A 19,395-nucleotide genomic window follows, 5' to 3' on the forward strand; every position below is an offset into this window, starting at 1 on the left:
CAACAGCTGTTGGCAACATGTTGCCAGTGCCTCATTTGCTTGTGGCAATCATCAATTTGTATGCCGCGCGCAGTTGCCGCTAATTTAACTGATCGGCTTTTGAATTGCATTTCTATTTTAATTCGTCTGCTGCCGTTGTTGATGCCACAGTTGCTGTTGCTGCTGCTGTTGCTGTTGTTTTTATAGTTGCTGCTTCTTTGGTCGATTGTTATGCCTGCTTTAAAGTGCAGCTGAAGTTTTTTGCAATTACGCGTGCAACATTTCAATTGAACAAATGCAATGCAGTGACATTTATTATATATGTAGTTAAAGAGAAGGGTGTGGGGGAGGGGGGGGCTGGTCAGAGAGTGTTCAGTCACCATAAATTCTTGTGGAGAAACTCAAGGCGCAGCTCACTTGAAGCTAAGCTCGAATGCGAACACTTTCTGTGTCCCTTTAAAAGCGGCAGCTGCGTAAATTGTCATCAGCTGTCAGTGTCAGTTTTAATTAGTTTGTTTACAGCAACAACAACAACAATAATAACCACTGCTAAGACAAAGACAACACGCATTGCATTGCCATTGCCTCAATCATATCAATTTGATCCTCAACCCGCTCAGACGTTGTCATACATTGCTTTTAAATAACTTTAAATTGTGTGTTGTGTCTGCGTTATATAAAATTTTTATTGTATTTGTATAGAGTTACGGTCAATAATGCACTGGGTTAATTACCAGTCGCCAGTCTTCATTTACTGAGAGGCCGTTGAGACACTCCGTTGAAACAACTCGGATCGAGTGCTGATTACAATGCAAATGGACGCTGATGTTTACACTGCTTATCAAAGACATTAGAAACAATGTCATGCGCATGCTAATGCTTGGAAATAAATAAATAAAAAAACTTGGAAAATGATTTGAATAAAAAACATGAATGAAAATATCTAGAAATATTAATATATTTTCACTCCCTGCCTTCATAACTGCACAATGAGTATCTTTTAGTCGAGCATGCGTGCACTATTAAATTAAAGTCCTTTATTGACAATAATTTCAAAGTATTTGACAAATATTGTCGCTGTCTTTCAGCAACACGCAAATTTATGCTTTTTATTTACAATAGAAAAATTGCAAACTCATAAAATTTTATGACAAACAAATTGAATACCGTTTTTATAGCTTGTTGCTGTTGTTGTACAATCGGCAAACAATAAATGTTAATTAGTAAAATTTATGCGCTGTGGCCTATTGACACTTTTCAGCTGTTGTTGTTGTTTTATATTTTGCCATTTGCTCCGCCCCATAAAAATAAAAGCGCTCAAAATAGCTAAAAAGAATGTGGTTATCAACGTTGTTGTTGTTATCGTTATTGTTATTATCATTGTTGTTGTTGCTTGTAACACAATTTGCAATTAAGTGAATTTTGTTGTATGGCAAATAAAATTTTGTATACGATAAACAACAAAAGCGAAACAAAACAAAAACAAATCCCAAATCAAGTTTTGAAGCTGTTTCGAGTTTGCTTCTTATGTCGTCTACAGACTTGATATTTATTTAAATATTATGGATACGCACTCAGATTCTTAGCCCGAAGAACAAAGCCCAAAGAATCGCTAAATTGTGCAATTTATGTAAAATTAACTGAAAAGAATTTACGAATTTACATCCGCTGAATGGTCTTTTGATTACAACCAAACAGAAAGTCAATATTATTTTTGAAGCGAAGTCGAAGGCGATGCCGATGTCCGCAATTTAAGCAAAATTATGGCAAAATTCGCAAGTGGAGCTCACGACTGCAGAGCAAACAAGCTGGGTTAAGACCCAGCCACATTTTTCATTACAAATTGAGTCATTAAATTTATTAATACGCGACGAAAGGCACCACTGCACCACCAGCACCACAGACCAAGAACTTCCGCGTAACAGCAACTGCAGCAGAGAATCCCATGCCCATACCCATTCCCATCCCATTCCCATTCCCATTTCTGGGTCAAATTTGGAGAAGACAGAAACGGCAACAACAGCAACAACGACTCCAACTTCTTCAAGGGGTAGCTGGACCTCATATAAGTATCATTTTTTATGGCTTTTCATTATTATTGCAAATACACATATATAATTCTTAATAAGAAAGTTGCCGTTCTTTGGCTTTGTTTTTTTTTTTTTGCGCCTGCACCACAAAACTGGCACAAGTTATTCGAATAAAGTATTATATTTTAATAGGCCATGACAACAACAAATTGAGTATGAACTTTATTTTGTGGGTCACCTGAACTTTTAAATAAACTTCCAGCCTGTGATTGGCGTGAAAAGCAAGTCAGTTGATTTTAATCTATGATTTGCCATGCCGAAGCACTTGACAATAATTTACGCAAATAGCATAATTCGCTTCATGATCAACACGATGATCAAGTTGCTGGCTGCTCCTGCAATGACTATAACTATGTACTTAAAGAGGAGTGCTCGACGCGCTTTCAACGCCAACGCTGAAATTGAAACGAGCCTAGGAAAAACAAACTCATTCCCTGTCCCGATCTCAGACTCTCAGACAGACTGAGAGCAAACGCAAAGATAATGTTACAGACTACTACACCTAATGAGGCTTTTGTCTGTGGCGACTCTGAATCCGACTGTGACTCACGAATGATTTTCACTTGTGCTTAAAGTGGGATTGGGAATGAAACTGGGACTGTGACTGGGACTGTGACTGGGATTAAAGCTGGGCGTGCGTTGGTTATTTGCGTGCCGGTGTTCCAATCGACTCTTGCATCTGCAACAACAACAATACCAATTGCAATCACAACAGCAACAACATGCTGCTTGATAAGCAAGAGAGTTTCAAAAAGTGCCGCTTACATGCACAAAAGCCATGCTCAAAGATTGCAGCTGTGGTTGCTTTTAATTGCAATTGCAGAAACTAACAATTCCACGCACATTCCCATTCCCATTCACATTCACATCGATGGATGGGCCCACAGATTGCCAGTTACCTTTGCGATTGCGATTCCGATTGCGATTTCTTCTACTCGTATTCGTTGTCTTATTCTTATTCGTATTCGCATTCGCATTCGCATTGCGCCATATCAAACGTCGACATCTTGGCGCACCACCAACCACTTCAAATATCATCGGAGTGCACACCTTAGAATTATTGGCGCTAGACATGCAAATCCATGCGGCACGGTATGCGGCAACCAGTTGCATCTATTGGATCTTACTTCGTTAAGTTCCCCTCAAGAGTTCTAACAACAATTTCATAATCATCGTCGCAGCATAAATCAAAATATCTTTATTTATGCGACTACAGTTGTTACAATTCTATCAACAGATTGCGCTTTTGTCCAAAAAAACTACAAAAATATAAATATAAGGAAAACAAACAAATTGGATATCGATGATGCGTCCCCAATCTGCAGTCATGCCGAATGGTTTTCCCATCTACTCGAGTAAACGAGTAACGAGTATTTATTGAAATATGTTTTTTTGGGGCCAGCAATTTCTAAACAATTGCCAGTTCAAATGAAAGCAGCAGCTGTGTTTGTCTTGGCGCTGAGAATGTGAGAAAATTGAGCGACAAACTTTGAAATAATATTCAATTATCAAATAAGAAGCAGCTGAGAAGAGAATAGAATTTAATTGCAACATTCTAGTAAAAAGAAAGTCAAGGGAGATTGGGATAATCTGGTTCGCAAACTACTTTAATAGACACCCATAAACGATCTTGTCAGAGGAAAGCTTACTTACAAATGTAAACTAATTACTCAAACATGTGCCTGAGATTTTCTCAAAAGCTCATTAAAGAACGCTGCATAGAGAGGAGGATGTAAAGAAGAAAACAAATGTGTGGCAGCTAGAAAAATGGAGGCGAGTATTGGTGCAGCTTATTTACCTTTGGCACCTCATTATGACGACCCAAAAGCCACATGGCGTAACCGCAGACGACGGACGACGGCGACGGACGACGGACGACGGACGACAAGCCCTCGCCCAATCGTTTAGAGAACAATTACAAGCAAAGCTCTTCAAACAGATCTCTCAACGCACTTGCGGTATGCCATTGTGCTATTCATTAGTAAACAAAATAAGAAAAACGAATATGAATACCTATTGGAATACGAATACGAATACGTATATAGTACGAGTGCATTCACCTGCACAAGTTGCTTGAGAAAATGCTTTTATCTTACATTTAGATGGATCGATTGATAGATATTAGTGCATAGATCTGAGGAGTCAACTGGGTCAACTGGCAGATTAGCAGCGGCTGCATCGACTCCAATTGGAATTGATCAAATCATTTACGGACTGATTGATTGCGCCCAATCATTGATGGGGCCTATGTCGAGCTGGGAGCTGTTGTTGTTAACGGGCTTATGTTATATAATAAATTTCCATGTGACTTTGATCAGAGTGCACAAAGCGCTGCACAAAAGTAAACAAAACTGTAACAAGTAACAAGTTACGAGTATCGATTTTGATTTTGATTTTGATTCGAAATCTGAAATGAGTGCGCATTCAAATGAATGCGTTATGTGTGTGTGTGTGTTCGATCGAACGCCCTGTTGTTTATTTTGTTGTAAACATCCGGACGTGCAGCAAAATGTTGCATATTGTGCAGGAAGCCAATGTCGAGTTATGAGCATGTATGTTGCAGATGTTGTTGCTGCCGATGTTGTTGCTGTTGTAGTTGCTGTTGTTGCTGCCGCTGCTTAAGGCTGCCTACAGGGCGTGCATTTTTGTTTTTTTGGGAAACGAATATTCAATTTATTTGTCAATGAAGTTGCCGGCAGTGCACACGTCTTCTCAACACAAGACGCGAGTGGACGACAACAACAACAACAACAGCAATAACAACAACGAAGATTTCGCAAACCGTCGCCTTTAATCGATAAGAGTTTATATCATTTTTTAGTGCATTTAATTACTATGTGTGTGGCAGCGAAATGTCTACAATTTATTGCACAAGGTGTGGCTATAGTTTTAAATACGCTATATATATAGTATAAAAAATAAAAACAGTACACCTCCATTTTGCAGTTACCCCAAAATAATTTATGTTTCTCTTGTTTCGTTACAGGTAAATTATGCAAATTTGCTGAACTGTTTTTTTCATGCGACTCAGATAAACTTTAAAGATACGTGTCAATGTACATGTGTGTGTGTGTGTAAATGTGAGTATGTATTGGTAGAAGTTAAGTTGAACGTGCTAATATGATGTCAGCTATATGGGAATTTGAGCTACGATCGTAGAATGTTGCGCATACGCAACGTGGGCTGAGAAGTTGAATATGACAAACTTGAGACTTGACATTGCAACAAATTTTGAACATTTTTAAGGGAATATAAAATAAGCTTAAAGGGGTGCAAATAAAATTTAAAAGTATACGCAGTGTAGATATTTGTATATCGACATTCAAATAATTAAAATAATTGAATCTGATAGCAATAACTCAACAGTTGTAGGACAAAGAAACATTTGACATAATTTTTGCAATATTTGGTAATTTTGTTGACAGATAAACAAAAGCCAGGGTTAAGTGTGGGTATAATTTATATTCATAATCATGCGTATACGCAGCGTGCTTTCGAAATACATATTCAAATCTTGGAATTGCCACGATTTCGCACAAGTTAAAAATTAAATTGAATTTATGCGTGAACATACGATCGCTTTAAATGTACCAAGTGATTATAATAAGTATACAAAGTGTAAGCGCACACACACTCCTATCTCAAAACAATATCTCATTGTTGCAACTGACAAGCCAATATGCTAAATCAGCGCTCACATGCTGACATGCGGGGCTGCCACAACTAAACGACTGTCCAACTGTCTGGTTGTCCCACTGTGCGCGTCAATTTGTTACAATTTAAAATTCACTTGACGTCGCAAGTCCTTGACACCTTTTCTGCATTATTTTAATTACCTTCAGTGGCAGCGATTTAAAATGCGCAAGTGGCATGCGAGTCCGATGTGATGTTAGCAATTTGTCATCCCGACAGTCTCTGTGTGTGTGTGTTGTGGCAACGATTCAGCGCCCAATGTGGCACGATGTTTATATTTTTATTTGCCAAAATCAACACATTGTCTTTATGCTGCGAATAATCGCATTCGCACTCATACTCATACTCATACTCACACTCGTACTCGCACTCTTACTCGTATTTATGCATGTGTGCTCATGCTTAATTACGAATTCACTAAAACTGTCACAATCGCCGAGCTTTGGGCATTTGTCAAATTGACAGCAGCTCGTAGATTGCGCACTTTTGCCGCTTAATCTTCACGAGACGAAGTTCGGGGAGCTTTTGGAGAAGCACGCGCAGAATTTGAGCTGAATTCGCTGAGCGTTTTTGAGATTAATGTGAGCTTAGCACGCACCTCCAAAAGAGTGGAAGAGAGTGAGGTCCATGCCGTACCTCAACAGTGTACAGTGTACACACCCTAAGAAGTGCTCATATTTCATGAGTCAATAAACTGAGTGGGACACGCGCAGACTGTGGACTGTGGACGTGAGCGCGCCTTTTTTTCATATTTCTTTTTTTTAGACAAAATTTATTGTTACGCTCTGGGCTAAACTGTAATGATATTTTCATTAACTTGGCCTTTGCCAATAGCCCCGACCACGCACTGCCTGCCCAACCGACTGTCCGTCCGTCTGTCCGTCCGTCCGTCTGCCAAACAATTGAAACTCAATTCAAACAGCTGCAGGTGAAGCACTCACTCCTCGCCATGTTGTCTTAGCATCTGTTAGCTCCACATCCACTAATCGCCAGCCGTTGAGTGGCTATCGAAAAGCGTCAAAGAGCCAAACACTAATGCCGTCAATTGTGTGAAACTTTTGTCTCGAGTATTTGCACAATGCGTCCTTGTCCTTGTCCCTGACTATGAGTACGATGGTGTTGGTAATCAATACGCAATCCTATGTTTTTAAATGGATTTAAAATTAACATGGCTTGATTTTCAACACATCTGTCAACTCATTCAGCTAAGACGAATTGACACAGCCTACAGGAAACTAAGTTGTTCCCTCAGTAGGTTTAAGCTTAATAAAGAATTACCAATTGAGTTAGATTCATTTAACCAACACTAAACAGCTGAAAAACACAGATAACATATAAAATCGACAACTAGATTGGTTCTTTTTATCTAAACTTTTTCCATACCGCTTTTTCAAAAGCTTCAAATTGTCATAGCTTTGTCGAATCCCAACCGATTTCCTTGCGGTATGTTTTTACATTTTTCAAATAATGAAGTTATTAATGAAGAGAATTGTTTTTTCATCATGTCAATTAATTATTTGCATTTTTTTTTAATATTTTGAAATATGTTTAGGAAGATATTTTTTAAAATTGTTATGACAATTTTGAATAATATTTGCACTTTGCATTGTTATTGTAACTAAAATTCTGCACAACATTTTGGAATCTAACTATTCAAATAATATAACAAGATTTATGTTCTGTAATCATGTAGAAATAAGATGTTATGAAAATCTTTTACTTAACCTGTGTCAATTTTTTGTTGATAACCAACTGCTTATTATATTTATAATGTATGAAGGAGTCTTGTAAATTTCAATAAATAGAAAACGCTGTCTGTGGCCTTTTGGCATTTGAATGAAAGAAAGAGGAAGAAGGCGAAATGCCGCCCAAAAAGCCAACGCATGTTAAGGTTACCGTTGTGCGCATTGGCTGACTCATGACGCGGTTCGGGCCCGCTGTCATTTTGGCCATTTGCGTTGTCAGTTGTTGGCCATATACGAGCGCATGCGAGCTTACAAAAGGATTTGTCTGTGGCCAAAGGCGCTTTGATTAATTGCCGACTTAGAGCCTGGGCCATTCTCGTTAGGCCAAAGTGATGCTGTCGCTGGCGATGACGATGACGACGACGATGACGATGACGATGACGATGACGCTGACAGGAGATGGAGGATGTCGGTTGTCGGTTGTCGGTTAGCATTGGCGTTGGCGTGAATCACTTGAGCCAAAAGGTCAGGCAACAAGGTTGAAGAAATGCAAACTGCACAAAAATTAATTGCCAAGTTTGTCTGGGAAATGCGGAAATTAATTGGGCGACTACCAAAAGCGACAACAACAACTCCAGCAACAACAGCGGACAAACAACAAAGTTTGTGGCGCAACAAATTGGCAACAAATTCGAGTAGAGCTGTAGGCTCTAGACTGGGCCAATACTTGGTTATAAATGGCAAATGGAGAGGCCAAGCCACGAGCCAGCAAAGTGTTTGGCTTCTGCGCATTTTTGCGTGAACCGAGAGCGTCAGAGATGGCGAAGGAGACAGAGGCAGAGCAAGAGCAAGAGTAAGAGAAAGAGAAAGAGAGTCATTACCAGCTGTTGTGCCACGCAATGCAGCAACAGCAGCCAGTCAATTCCATGGGGTCAGCAGGTTAATGGGCAGCATTAACAGGCCAACAACGTACGTGGCCAACAACATTTTGGATGCAACAACAAGCCGGAGATGGAGATGGAGACGGAGACGGAGATGGCGACGGAGCGTTAATGTCTGTCGCTTTGATTGCCAATGCCTGAGGCTGGAAAAACTTTTCCTACGAGCGCCTAAAAACGAAACGAATGCATGTATAAATCTATTGGAAATATATTTTCTTTTATTTTCGATACATCTTTTTCTATGTCTCTCTCTCTCTCTGTCTCTCTCGAAAGCGAAACTCTCAACTGCAGTTATAATGCACTTATAAAAGCCAAACGCAACAATTTGTATGCGCTTTGTTGAACTGCTCATGCATATGATTGACTTATTGATTGCTTGATTGATCGATGGCCGCGCCAAAGTGACAGACTGGCTGACATTAAGCGGCTGCCAACGACATCGCAGTGCTTCAATTAGCTAAACTGACAGACAGGCAGACAGACAGCAGACAAATAGATAGACTGACAATTTTTGCCTGCAAGCAGAGTTCATAGAACTTGGCTACCGTTATCATTACTCCTAACTCGTGACTTCAACAACATTTGCCATAAATCGAAGTATTTCTATATGCCATGGGCAATATGCTAATTATAGGTATGCCAAATCGGGCGTCTAGACTTTATAAATAACCCCATCGAGGCATCGACGCTATATATATACTCTGTAAGATATGTGAATTTGTACGTGCCACGCATGCGCTCAGTCATTCAGCCATATAATCAAGTAAATATATATACATACATTACTGTATGTCAGAATATATGCATGTATGTGCTGTATTTACTTAGTTATTTTTATACTTGACTTGAAATGCATTGACAAATATGTATTTACGATGTCAAACGCATTGAAATGCATTGCAAATTTGCAAAAATGTTTTCAAGCCTGCGATGCCATAAATTACGAGTTAAGCATGAATGAGAAGGGTGCTTGTCTCCTCCCCTTGTTGATGTTGTTGTTATTATTGTTGTTTCTGTTACATACATGCATTTATTGCTCACACAAATAGCACAAACAGCAACAACAACACCAACTCTGGGCAACCTACTTAAGTTTTTAATTTATGCGTAAGTCTGGATTTAGTAGCTTTTTTTAATATTAATTGTCTGCTCCTTATGACAACAACGGCAACAGCAACAACAACAACAACAACAATCTGAACACAGCCATAAATCACAATATCATGCATAAGCACACGATTATATGCCGCATTTGGATTTATTGAATATACTTGGCATATGGGTAAAAAGGAGGCAAGTTGCCACTTTTTGTGTGTGGTTTCAGCTGCGGCATATTTTCAGTTTGTTTTTCATTATAGTTTTTATTTCTCATTTTTCCATTTTATGATGTTGTTCATGTGCGCCATAAAGGGGTATATCGGTTGTCCGAAAGGTGTTTTTTGTACCCGAAAATAAATCAAAGCACAAATCACGCAATATGATCAACTCTGACAACTTTTGAGATAACTTAAGAAATAATAATAAAAAACAAAACTTTTTTCTGTAAGTTTACTAACTTAGAGGGAAATAAACAACTGTTGTTTAGTAAGAAATTTTCCCCAAAAGATTGCAGTTTTCCTTTTTATATTAAAATAACTATCTTTTTTTATGTATATAAAAAATGTTTTTGCCCTCATTCACTCACTCACTCACTGATCATTGCACAGCCAAAACTATAAGACCTAGGAGTCTTAACTTTTCATAATTCATATATCTTAGTCTCTCATTATTGTTTATTCCGTGTTCTCATTTGATTATAATCACTTTAAGCTATGTTTAGCCTGTCATTAAATACCAGAAAATATTATTGACAAATCGTTGGTAGCATTTTCATTGGCAGCATCTCAACTTTTACAAAGAGCCAAAATTAATGCTGGATGTAATATGAGCCCCAATAACCTCAAAATATACTCGATAAATAGGGCGTCACAAAGCCAACAAAAGAGCTTAAGTCAAATCTCAGCTAGAAAGAGAGAGAGAGAGTAAGTCAGATTGCGAGTGAGATAGACAGATGGATAGACAGTGCGATAGAGTGTAGTTTTAAGCTCATTGTATTTATGGTATTGCCATCAACAGCTCAGCTGAGCGAACTTAACAAAATCTTAAAAATCCTATTAGAGCTGTCCGAACTGTTTCCATAGGCTGGCTAAAAGCTAAAAGCCTTGGCAAAAGTTTAATAAATAAGAAAGAAAAAAACTAAAAAGAAATAATAATAAATACAAAGAGTGCGCTGTGTTTGCAGCTGTGCAAAGCCTCAAAAATAGCACTGGCAGTTGGTGGCAAAGATCGCAGTGCGCCACACGATAGGGGCACGGGTCCGAGTGGACTCCGACTCCGACTTCATCTGCGACTCGGGTTCGGGTATGAGTTCGGCAATGGGCCTGGCATAGCACACATGGCCAACAGTTGTTGTTGCTGTTGTTGTGCGCGGCATTTTGCGGCTTTAAAGGCTTTCTTGGCTCTTTGCGTGGGTGTGTGTAATTTGACATCTTCATGAAATAATTAAAATTATTTATTGTTAATTTATTTTCACTGTCCAGCGGACAATCGATAAAGTGAAAGATAAGCCGAGTGCATTAAACAATTGAAATTAATTTGTCAAACATTTGACAACAGGCGTGCCATTAATACAAACACACACTCACACACACACACACACACACACACAATTTATTCACTCGTGCAACAATAGAAGCAGCTTTGTTGGTGAAAGGAATTTGAGAAAGACTTTCACAAAAGCTTTTGGCCAAGCACAAAAGGTCAACGTCAACCCCAAGGGTAGGTTTGCAGCTAGCCAAGTTTCGAACCTCGTTGCCTCCTTAATGGGCGTGGCTGGGCAGTGGGCGATGGCATTGCTACCTGCTGTTGTCGCTGCCCTGCGGCTAAATAGTTTGTCTGTTGCAGCCGCAACGAATGCAATTAAATGGATGCAGGCCGACGCTGCTGGCAGCTTAACGCGGCAGTTAATCATGCATCGACATGTGGCAGGCTGCCTGGTTGCTGCCACTGCCACTGCCACTGCTGCTGCTGTTGCTGTTGCCCGTCTGCTGCCGGCTAGCAACATGTTGATGGTCGTATTTGGCGGTCACTTCTAAGCCTCATTCGAAAGTGTTGCGCAAAAAGCAGTTTGCAATTAAAACATGTTGGCATTGCTGCTGACAACGGCAACTGTTGCTGTTGCTGTCGTCGTTGTCTAGACGAGCCAACTTGTGGCAGCGACCATGACGCACAGATGGCGCTGCTGTGCCACAGCAGCTGATGTGCGCAACGAATTGGCTTTCAAATTCAACAGAGAATGAGGAAACGTTGGTGAAAAGCTGAGATGCGTTGAAAAATGTGCTTAATTGATTTTTGTTGCCACTCTCTCTTTCTCTCTCCCTCTGTCTCTCTGTGTCGCTTATTTGATTGTAATTAATTTACTTTTCTTATTCGCTCTTTGTTCAGAATCACACTCCATGGCTATACAACAATGTCCAATGCTCGCGAGTTGGCATTGATACAGAAATGGGCTGACATTGCAACGCCGCCGACGCCGACGCTGCCAACGTTATCGCCAACATCGCCGCGCACCATCATCAAGTTCTGCTGTTGTCCACAGCGCAGGCGCTACAATCTAAAGCAGCCCAAGTGCAACACGCTGCATGCTAGAAATATATTCGTTGATAGCGATTTTACATATATTGATGATGTGCCACGCGCCAACAGCAGCAACAACAGCAACAGCAGCAAGAAGCGACGCCAAGATTGCGACAGTGATTACGATTGCAATGATTATGATGACGATGATGATGATGAGGCAAATGATATCGCTGAGATCTCTGGCGGCCACGACGGAAATGTAGCGTTGATATTAATGAATCAACGAAATGTGCCTGAACAATGGCGGCAGGACAACAAAGGCAACAGCAACAGCAGCAGCAACAGCAACAACAAGCGTAACACCAGCGTACTAGCAACAGCAACAGCAGCAACAGTTGCAGCAACGACTCAAAGTAAAACTTGCGCTGTCACAAGCAACCAGCAAAGTGGCAATGAGCAGCAGCAACAACAACAAAAACAACAGCAACAAACAATCCAAAGACTTAGCAATAGCTTGCAACAGCAACAGCAACAGCAACAGCAACAACTGCAACTGCAACATAGCAATAAGGAAAATACACTAAGCAACAAAAACAACAGTAACTACAATAAGCCGCGCTGTAATTATTGTAAATTACTCGACGACGACGACGCCGAGCCCCAAACGAACAACAACAACACCAGCACAAATATATATACAAATACAAACTCGAAAATTGATTCACCGAAGTCGTCGCAGAATAAAATGACAATTACGACAGCAGCAACAACAACGAACATTGCCGCAACGGCCACGGCCAGCGAGTGTGGGTTGACAACGACAACGACAGCAACAACGGCAACAGCAACAGCGGCAACAACAACAAAAACAACGGGAGAAGAGTTTGTGGGTGCTGCCACAGAAGTGCTGTGCAGCGATAAACCAACATTGACAGCAACAGCAACAGCATCGACGTTGTTGACGCCGACGCCGCCGCCAACACCAGCAACAGCAACAACAACAACACCTAAGCCCAGCATAGCAGCACGTCCGACCACGCCCAGCCGCCTTAAGACTGTGATCAAAACGACAATGGTTAAGCGTAGTCCTAGCCATGACTCAACGCAGGCAACTGCGATGCATATGCTGCAACCGAACAGCTGCAACACCAGCAACAACAACGACGAGCCCAGACGTTCGGTTAGGGAGCGCATCGCCGCCTTTGCGGCAGGAAATGGTAAGTTTTTTTGTACATATATATTTCTTTTTTTTTTGTCGCTTAATCAGCTTTAACTTTAGCAACAAAGTCGCCTGGGCGGAAATGTTGCGTTGCTGTGGGAAAATCGAGCATGGTTGGGACACACAATCATTAGGCTAGTTAATAGCTAACAATCAGTAATTAATTGATTTGTCCCATCTCTGATGACTAGTTGGATATCTCAGAACTTACACCTACTATAGTTCTTTCTCTCTCTCTCTCTATCTGTTCGACTCATCATGCATCCCTTGGGGGCAACAGACTTGAAGGTCAACCAGCTCATTGTCCAGTCATTTCCTGTTTATTGAATGCTCATCAGATAGAGCATTCTCTCCATACCATTTAAATGAAAGATCTGAAAGATCAGATACCGAATCTACAGACTCTGAATCATATTATTCAGGGCAATTGTAATGCCAAAAGCTAAATGCTGGCAATTAAAGGCAATTGTTGGTAGATGATTAAGCAGATATTTGCAGTTAATGACAACAACTAAATGCTTATAAATATGTAACAAGCAGGCCAGCTGTAAAGGGCGGCGAACTTATGTACATATAATTTATTTCCCTTTTATTTAATGCATTTGTCGCATTAAAAATCAAAAAGGAAAAAAATAAAGAAATTGACTGCAATTTATGTTATGAATTATGCATGACGTTGAGCTTTGAATTTCCGTTAGCCTGACACACCTTTTGCATAACACACTGACAGAAAGAGACAGACATATATATAGAGAGAGATAGGGAGATAGACAGCCATGTCTATTACAAATCAATTAAATGCCGCAATGCTTAATAAAAAGCCACTTAAAGTCGCATAAAAACTCTTCATGAAAAAGTCACTTCAAATTGTGATTAATAATAAAAGAAAATATTTTTTTTATTACAAACATTAATTCCCGTCTGCATTTGTCCCGCCAATTGAAAATGTCGTAAAAAAGCGTTGCATACAAAAATCATTAACCGTGCTGGCTTTGGGTGCAGTGCAACCCGACGCACTTGTATCTGCCAAAACAAAACCAAAACAACACAAGCAACACAAAAAAACATACAGCAAACACTCCTTGCCTTAGGCAATGTCACCAATACAACACGAACTTGGCTGACACGCCCCAGTGCCAATTGGAAATGGGCAATTGGCAACTGCCACTGTCGTTGTCAGTTATTGCAAACAGGAAACACGTACGCACTGTGATCGACGTCATGATCGCAGTATTATATCATTTTGATAGGCAAATGAGTCGGACTTAAGCCCGGAAGATCCTGCCCCAAGTCAAAAGACGTGTTTGTTTTTTATTTACCTTCGAAAGTTATAAAATTTTATTAACACGTGATAAAGCATAATAGTTTTATGTATTCCTAGAGTGGTTTATTGATCCTTAATTTTTACAATAAAAATTGAAAATAAAAATGGTTATTCAATTGTGGTAATCAAAATTTAAAATTACTTTAAAAATATTTTGGTTTGTTTTAAAAATCTAAAAACATTCACTATATTTGGTTCAATACCTTTCATATGATACTTCACATGAACTTAAGGGACACATATAACCAAAATAAATATTAAAAATTAAATTAAATTTTTAATTTTTATTTAAATATATTTATACTGTTACATTTAAATAAATTGTAGCTTAATTATTGTAATTAATATTTCATAAGCTTTTCATTTAAATAAAATATTAAGAAAATTTGTGTAATAAAAAATTGCAATTAATTCTTATTATAAATTTGTTAATTTAAAAGTTATAATAAAAACGTCCATTAAAACTGGACTCTCAATTGATTAATTATTAATTAATTAATTTTCCTAGCTTAAAATACTGCCATCTTAAACAATTATGATAAATTATAGAGCGACCCGCGTTTTTCTCTTAATTTGGCGAAATGCCTATGACACCTCTCGCCTTTAGCTGAGCTCAATAAGCAATTAATCACGTTCAAGTGACCTCAGTCACAGAATCAATCAACAGCAGCAACAACAACAACAACCACACGCCCAAGTTATGTACTCGTATGTACATTGTACAATGGGATGACGGACAGTGGCCATTTAGCGGACACACCCAGCAAACAATTTTATTTTAAGTAAATAAGCAAATAAGTACAAATATTTTGTTTTCTCGCATTGGCTTTTGTTTCTGTTGTTTTTGTTGTTGTGTTTGCATATTTGTTGAGCTCGCAAAGTCTAAAAAAAGCTACAGTTTTGTTGACAATCAAATAGAACAATGGCCAGAAGAGAGTTATTTCCGTTAATTAAAAGCTCAAATGGCCAATAAAATAGGAAAAAAAAGCCCACATTTTGGCACACATATGAGCTCTACGGACTGGACTCTGAATGGAACTGAGACTGTGACTGAGAAGACCTCCCATGAACTTTCAACGCGCCTCCTACATACATGCCACAGCAATTGGCAAATGTACCGTTAGCAGTTGCACAATTGAAATATTGCCAAAAAGGCAGAAGAAAACTGCAGCCCAGTGTGGCTCTGACTTGGCTCTGACTTCGGTCTGAGTCTGGATCTGACTTGGGTTTTAGCCTGGCTTGGCTTGGCGGCCTGCCAATCGCCACAAGACGATCAATTGGTGTACGTTTTCCAGCTGACTCTGACTCTGACTCTGGCCAGACCCCCATAAAATGTAGCCAAACTGTCCCCTGTCGACGGACTGACTGACATCGTTTGGGCCGCTGATTTACGAGCTCGCCACGGGTCGTTGTCGTTGTGTAACGCATGCGATTCAGAATTTTTAAATGCCAACCGCTGACCAGCAACAGCAACAACATCAACAGCAGCAGAGTCTGGTTGAGCCTACCAGGAGAGAAGTCGCCACAGTTGTTGCTGTTGTTGTTGTTGTCGCCAAGTCGCGACGGTGGCGGCGACATTTTAATCAAGAAACTCAATCGAACGCACGCATGCGCAATAAAAACACAAATAAAATCAAACCTATAAAATCAACAACAACAACCACAAATACTTAACCGTTTCACTTACAGACACACACACACACACGCACACACACATACAGACAGAAAGAGTTCCATTGCAATACACATTCCGTCCTATCGTCTCCTGTGTTCTCTTTCGCTCTCGTTTGGGGGCTGACAGACGCCAAAAAATAAACTGATAAAAAAGCAGAGAGAAAAAAAAACGGAAAATAAGTTCACTTGATCTTCAGTCGCTTTGCCCCTATGCGAATTTTAATGCGATTTATGGCGATACCTTCACGTATTTGCATATCCATGTGGGCTGTACGAAGTATTCGTATTCGAATTCCAATCGGAAACCATATCCAACTTTTAGACACGTCGTCTATCTATGCAAACGCGAATGTAGTTTACTCAAATATTCAGTGACTTTTAAAGTGAAAATAAGAGAACCAGAAGCCAAATGTAAATAATGTTATGCCAAGAATACATTCACATAAGACCACCTGGGTAACCAAACTAGGCTTACAATAGTCAAAGTCATTGATGGATAAAAATAGAAGAATTTCAAAAGTAATGAAGTTGTTAAGAAATTGACTAATCTTCGGTTTGAACACTGTAAAATAAGAGATCATCTCAAAAGATTATATATCTCATATTTAACAAAATTTTTTAAAATATTTGTAAGGTTAAAAATTAATATTTAATAATTTCCAATACTGAACAAGTTTTAAAATTAATAGGATTACATTATAATAATCATAATCACTGATGTTTGAGCAAGCTCATCTTAATTTTAAACTTTAATGAACGGTATGTTTTGAAATACTTTATACAAGTACTTTGCTTACATCTTTTAAATAATAAATAATATATTTATCTTAAATGATTCCAAATAAAGTTCATAATCAAATTTATTTTTAGCATTCTCGCATTCAACTATATATTTTAATTAAGTTCATGATGAAGGTCTGCATTGCATTGGGTTCACAGCTGACACAATTGCAAGAACTTTAACCGGAATGAAGTAAATCCATTGTTGTTGTTGGGTGTGGCAACGAATTAAACAAACAATGTGAGAGATAAATAAGTTATGTACTGCGGACAATTGAGGGCACGGAATAAGAAATAAATGGTGTGAGCAATATAATCAAATATGTAAATAATTGCTTGCCATTTTATCGCTGGCCAAAAAATTAATTAAAATATTGGCGCGGGAAAAACTTAAGTTCAGTTCAGTTCAGCTAAGTTAAGAGTGTGCCACATGTGTGCGGGGCGTGTGGCACAATTTATGACAATTTAAATGGCACACATTCGGCGCAAAATTTGAGGCGATTAGCGCAGAAAATTTTCGCGCATTTGGCTTAAGCGGCCCAGTGGCAGGCAGCACGACGACGATGTGTGTTGCCGTTGTGTTGCCACATGTGGCAGCCGTGTCTTGGCGCATTTGGCGCAATTTTTCATTTTTGGTTGAAAAAGAGATTATGAAAATGTGTCTTTTGGGCGCGCCATTTGTGCAAAGTGTTGCTGCACAATGTGAGCAACATGTTGCCGTTGTTGCAACAATAATTGCTGCAATTGTGTGCAGCGTAATGGCGGCAATGACAACTTTATTTGACTCGTTGAAGAAATATTGCTAAAATTAAACAATCTCTCACTGTCTTCCTCACACTCTCTTACACTTCTCTTTCGCTCTTTTTTACAGATCAACAACAGAGTGGAGGCAACACTGCGCGGCAACATGACAGCGTCAAGAAATTTTCTAAAATTCAGTGCAATACAAATCAAAACAACATGACAAGCGATGTGAAAAGTGCAATTAGCTGTGGCAGCAACACCAGCAACCAGCAGCAGCAGCAGCAACATCAAACGCTTATCAACGGCAACGCAACGCCGCCGGCAACAACAGCAACTCCAGCCACAACAACAACAGCAACTGTGGCAGGCAACACGTCAGTCTCAAGTGCTACTATCGCCACTGACACGACGCGCTACAAATCGGGATTAAGTGATGTTGTGGCGGCCGAGGACGTTGATGATACAGCCGCATCCACAAATGTAGCAGCAACATCTACGGCAATGGCAACGGCAACGGCAACAGCAACTTCATCTGCTGCCACTCCTGTGGCAGCTGCAAGCGTTTTTAGCACCGGTTGTGCAACTATGCCGCGAACTCGCCAATACGGAAGCAATGCTGCAGGAGCAACAGCAGCCAACGCCATGACAGCTGATAAGAAATTCTTAAGCCGTGCACCCGCTGCCAACACTTCAGCTGCACACCAGCAACAGCAGCAGCATCAGCAACAACATGTGCATCATAAGCTGCAATTAGTCGATAAGCCCGAATCAAAATTGGCTGCACTCAATAATCTGGACTTGGCGCACAGACTCGACCTGATAGATGATGATGGCGATGATCCTTACGGTGCACTTCAGGAGTATTTGGAGCGTGTCAAGGTTAGTAATATTACTCTGCATTTTTTAATAAAACTAAGAGTTAAATGTAAGACAACCAAAATGTTGATGCAGAACAATTAAAAAGTAACAAATTAAATTCATACATAAACTAAAAAAAAACTAGTTCTATTGGGTAGAATTAGCTATTATTTTTCTAAAACCGATTAAATTTTGTTTTTAGCTAGTAATATAAATTATTATTTCATTGCCTTAATCCTTTTTAATAAGAAAAAAACCAAACAATTAAAAAAAACAAATATTTTTAATTTTTCCGCATTAAAAGCTTTCTTGTCTTGTTTTAGTTATCTTTTTCCCAAATTTTTTCAAATTCTTATATTGAATCTTTTAATTTGCTGTGTTTTTTTAAGCATTTCCGTTCCCATGTTGCATCATTGAGACAATGAGGCATGAATTAGGCGACTCGCCACTTGTTAGTCACCTCGAAAAGTTTCAATTTCATAAATTTTCACATGACGATAAACGACAGTTGCTGTCGCCACTCACACACACACACACACACACATTTCACTTTGCTGTCCCCTCACCCCTTTCCTATCCCCTCGCTTGCCCCTTAACTGTCAACACGGCGTGATTTTGCAAATGATTATTTTGCGTGACAGAAAAATGTGTTAAAATAAACACACACAGATGAAGTTGACGCAGCGGCGTATTCGTAATGTGTAACGCATACGACGCGTTGCACGCCCGGCTTTTTGTTATTGTTGTTGTTGTTGGTGTGACTGTTGCTGCTTTTGTTGCCATTGCCGTT

General features: G+C 39.5%; 1 protein-coding gene across 2 annotated transcripts in view; it reads left to right on the forward strand.

Moving 5' to 3' along the window:
- Positions 1-19,395, forward strand: part of LOC117791834 (rho GTPase-activating protein 7) — a 99,487-nt gene that overhangs the window by 40,183 nt on the left and 39,909 nt on the right. For both annotated transcript variants that reach the window (XM_034631731.1, XM_034631732.1), the window contains 2 exons: positions 11,872-13,223; positions 17,875-18,626. In XM_034631731.1, the coding sequence (XP_034487622.1) occupies positions 11,897-13,223; positions 17,875-18,626 (2,079 nt within the window). In that variant the 5' untranslated portion in view covers positions 11,872-11,896. The remainder of the gene's footprint in view (positions 1-11,871; positions 13,224-17,874; positions 18,627-19,395) is intronic.

This window comes from Drosophila innubila (genome assembly GCF_004354385.1).
Source record: "Drosophila innubila isolate TH190305 chromosome 3R unlocalized genomic scaffold, UK_Dinn_1.0 2_E_3R, whole genome shotgun sequence".
Taxonomy (NCBI): domain Eukaryota; kingdom Metazoa; phylum Arthropoda; class Insecta; order Diptera; family Drosophilidae; genus Drosophila; species Drosophila innubila.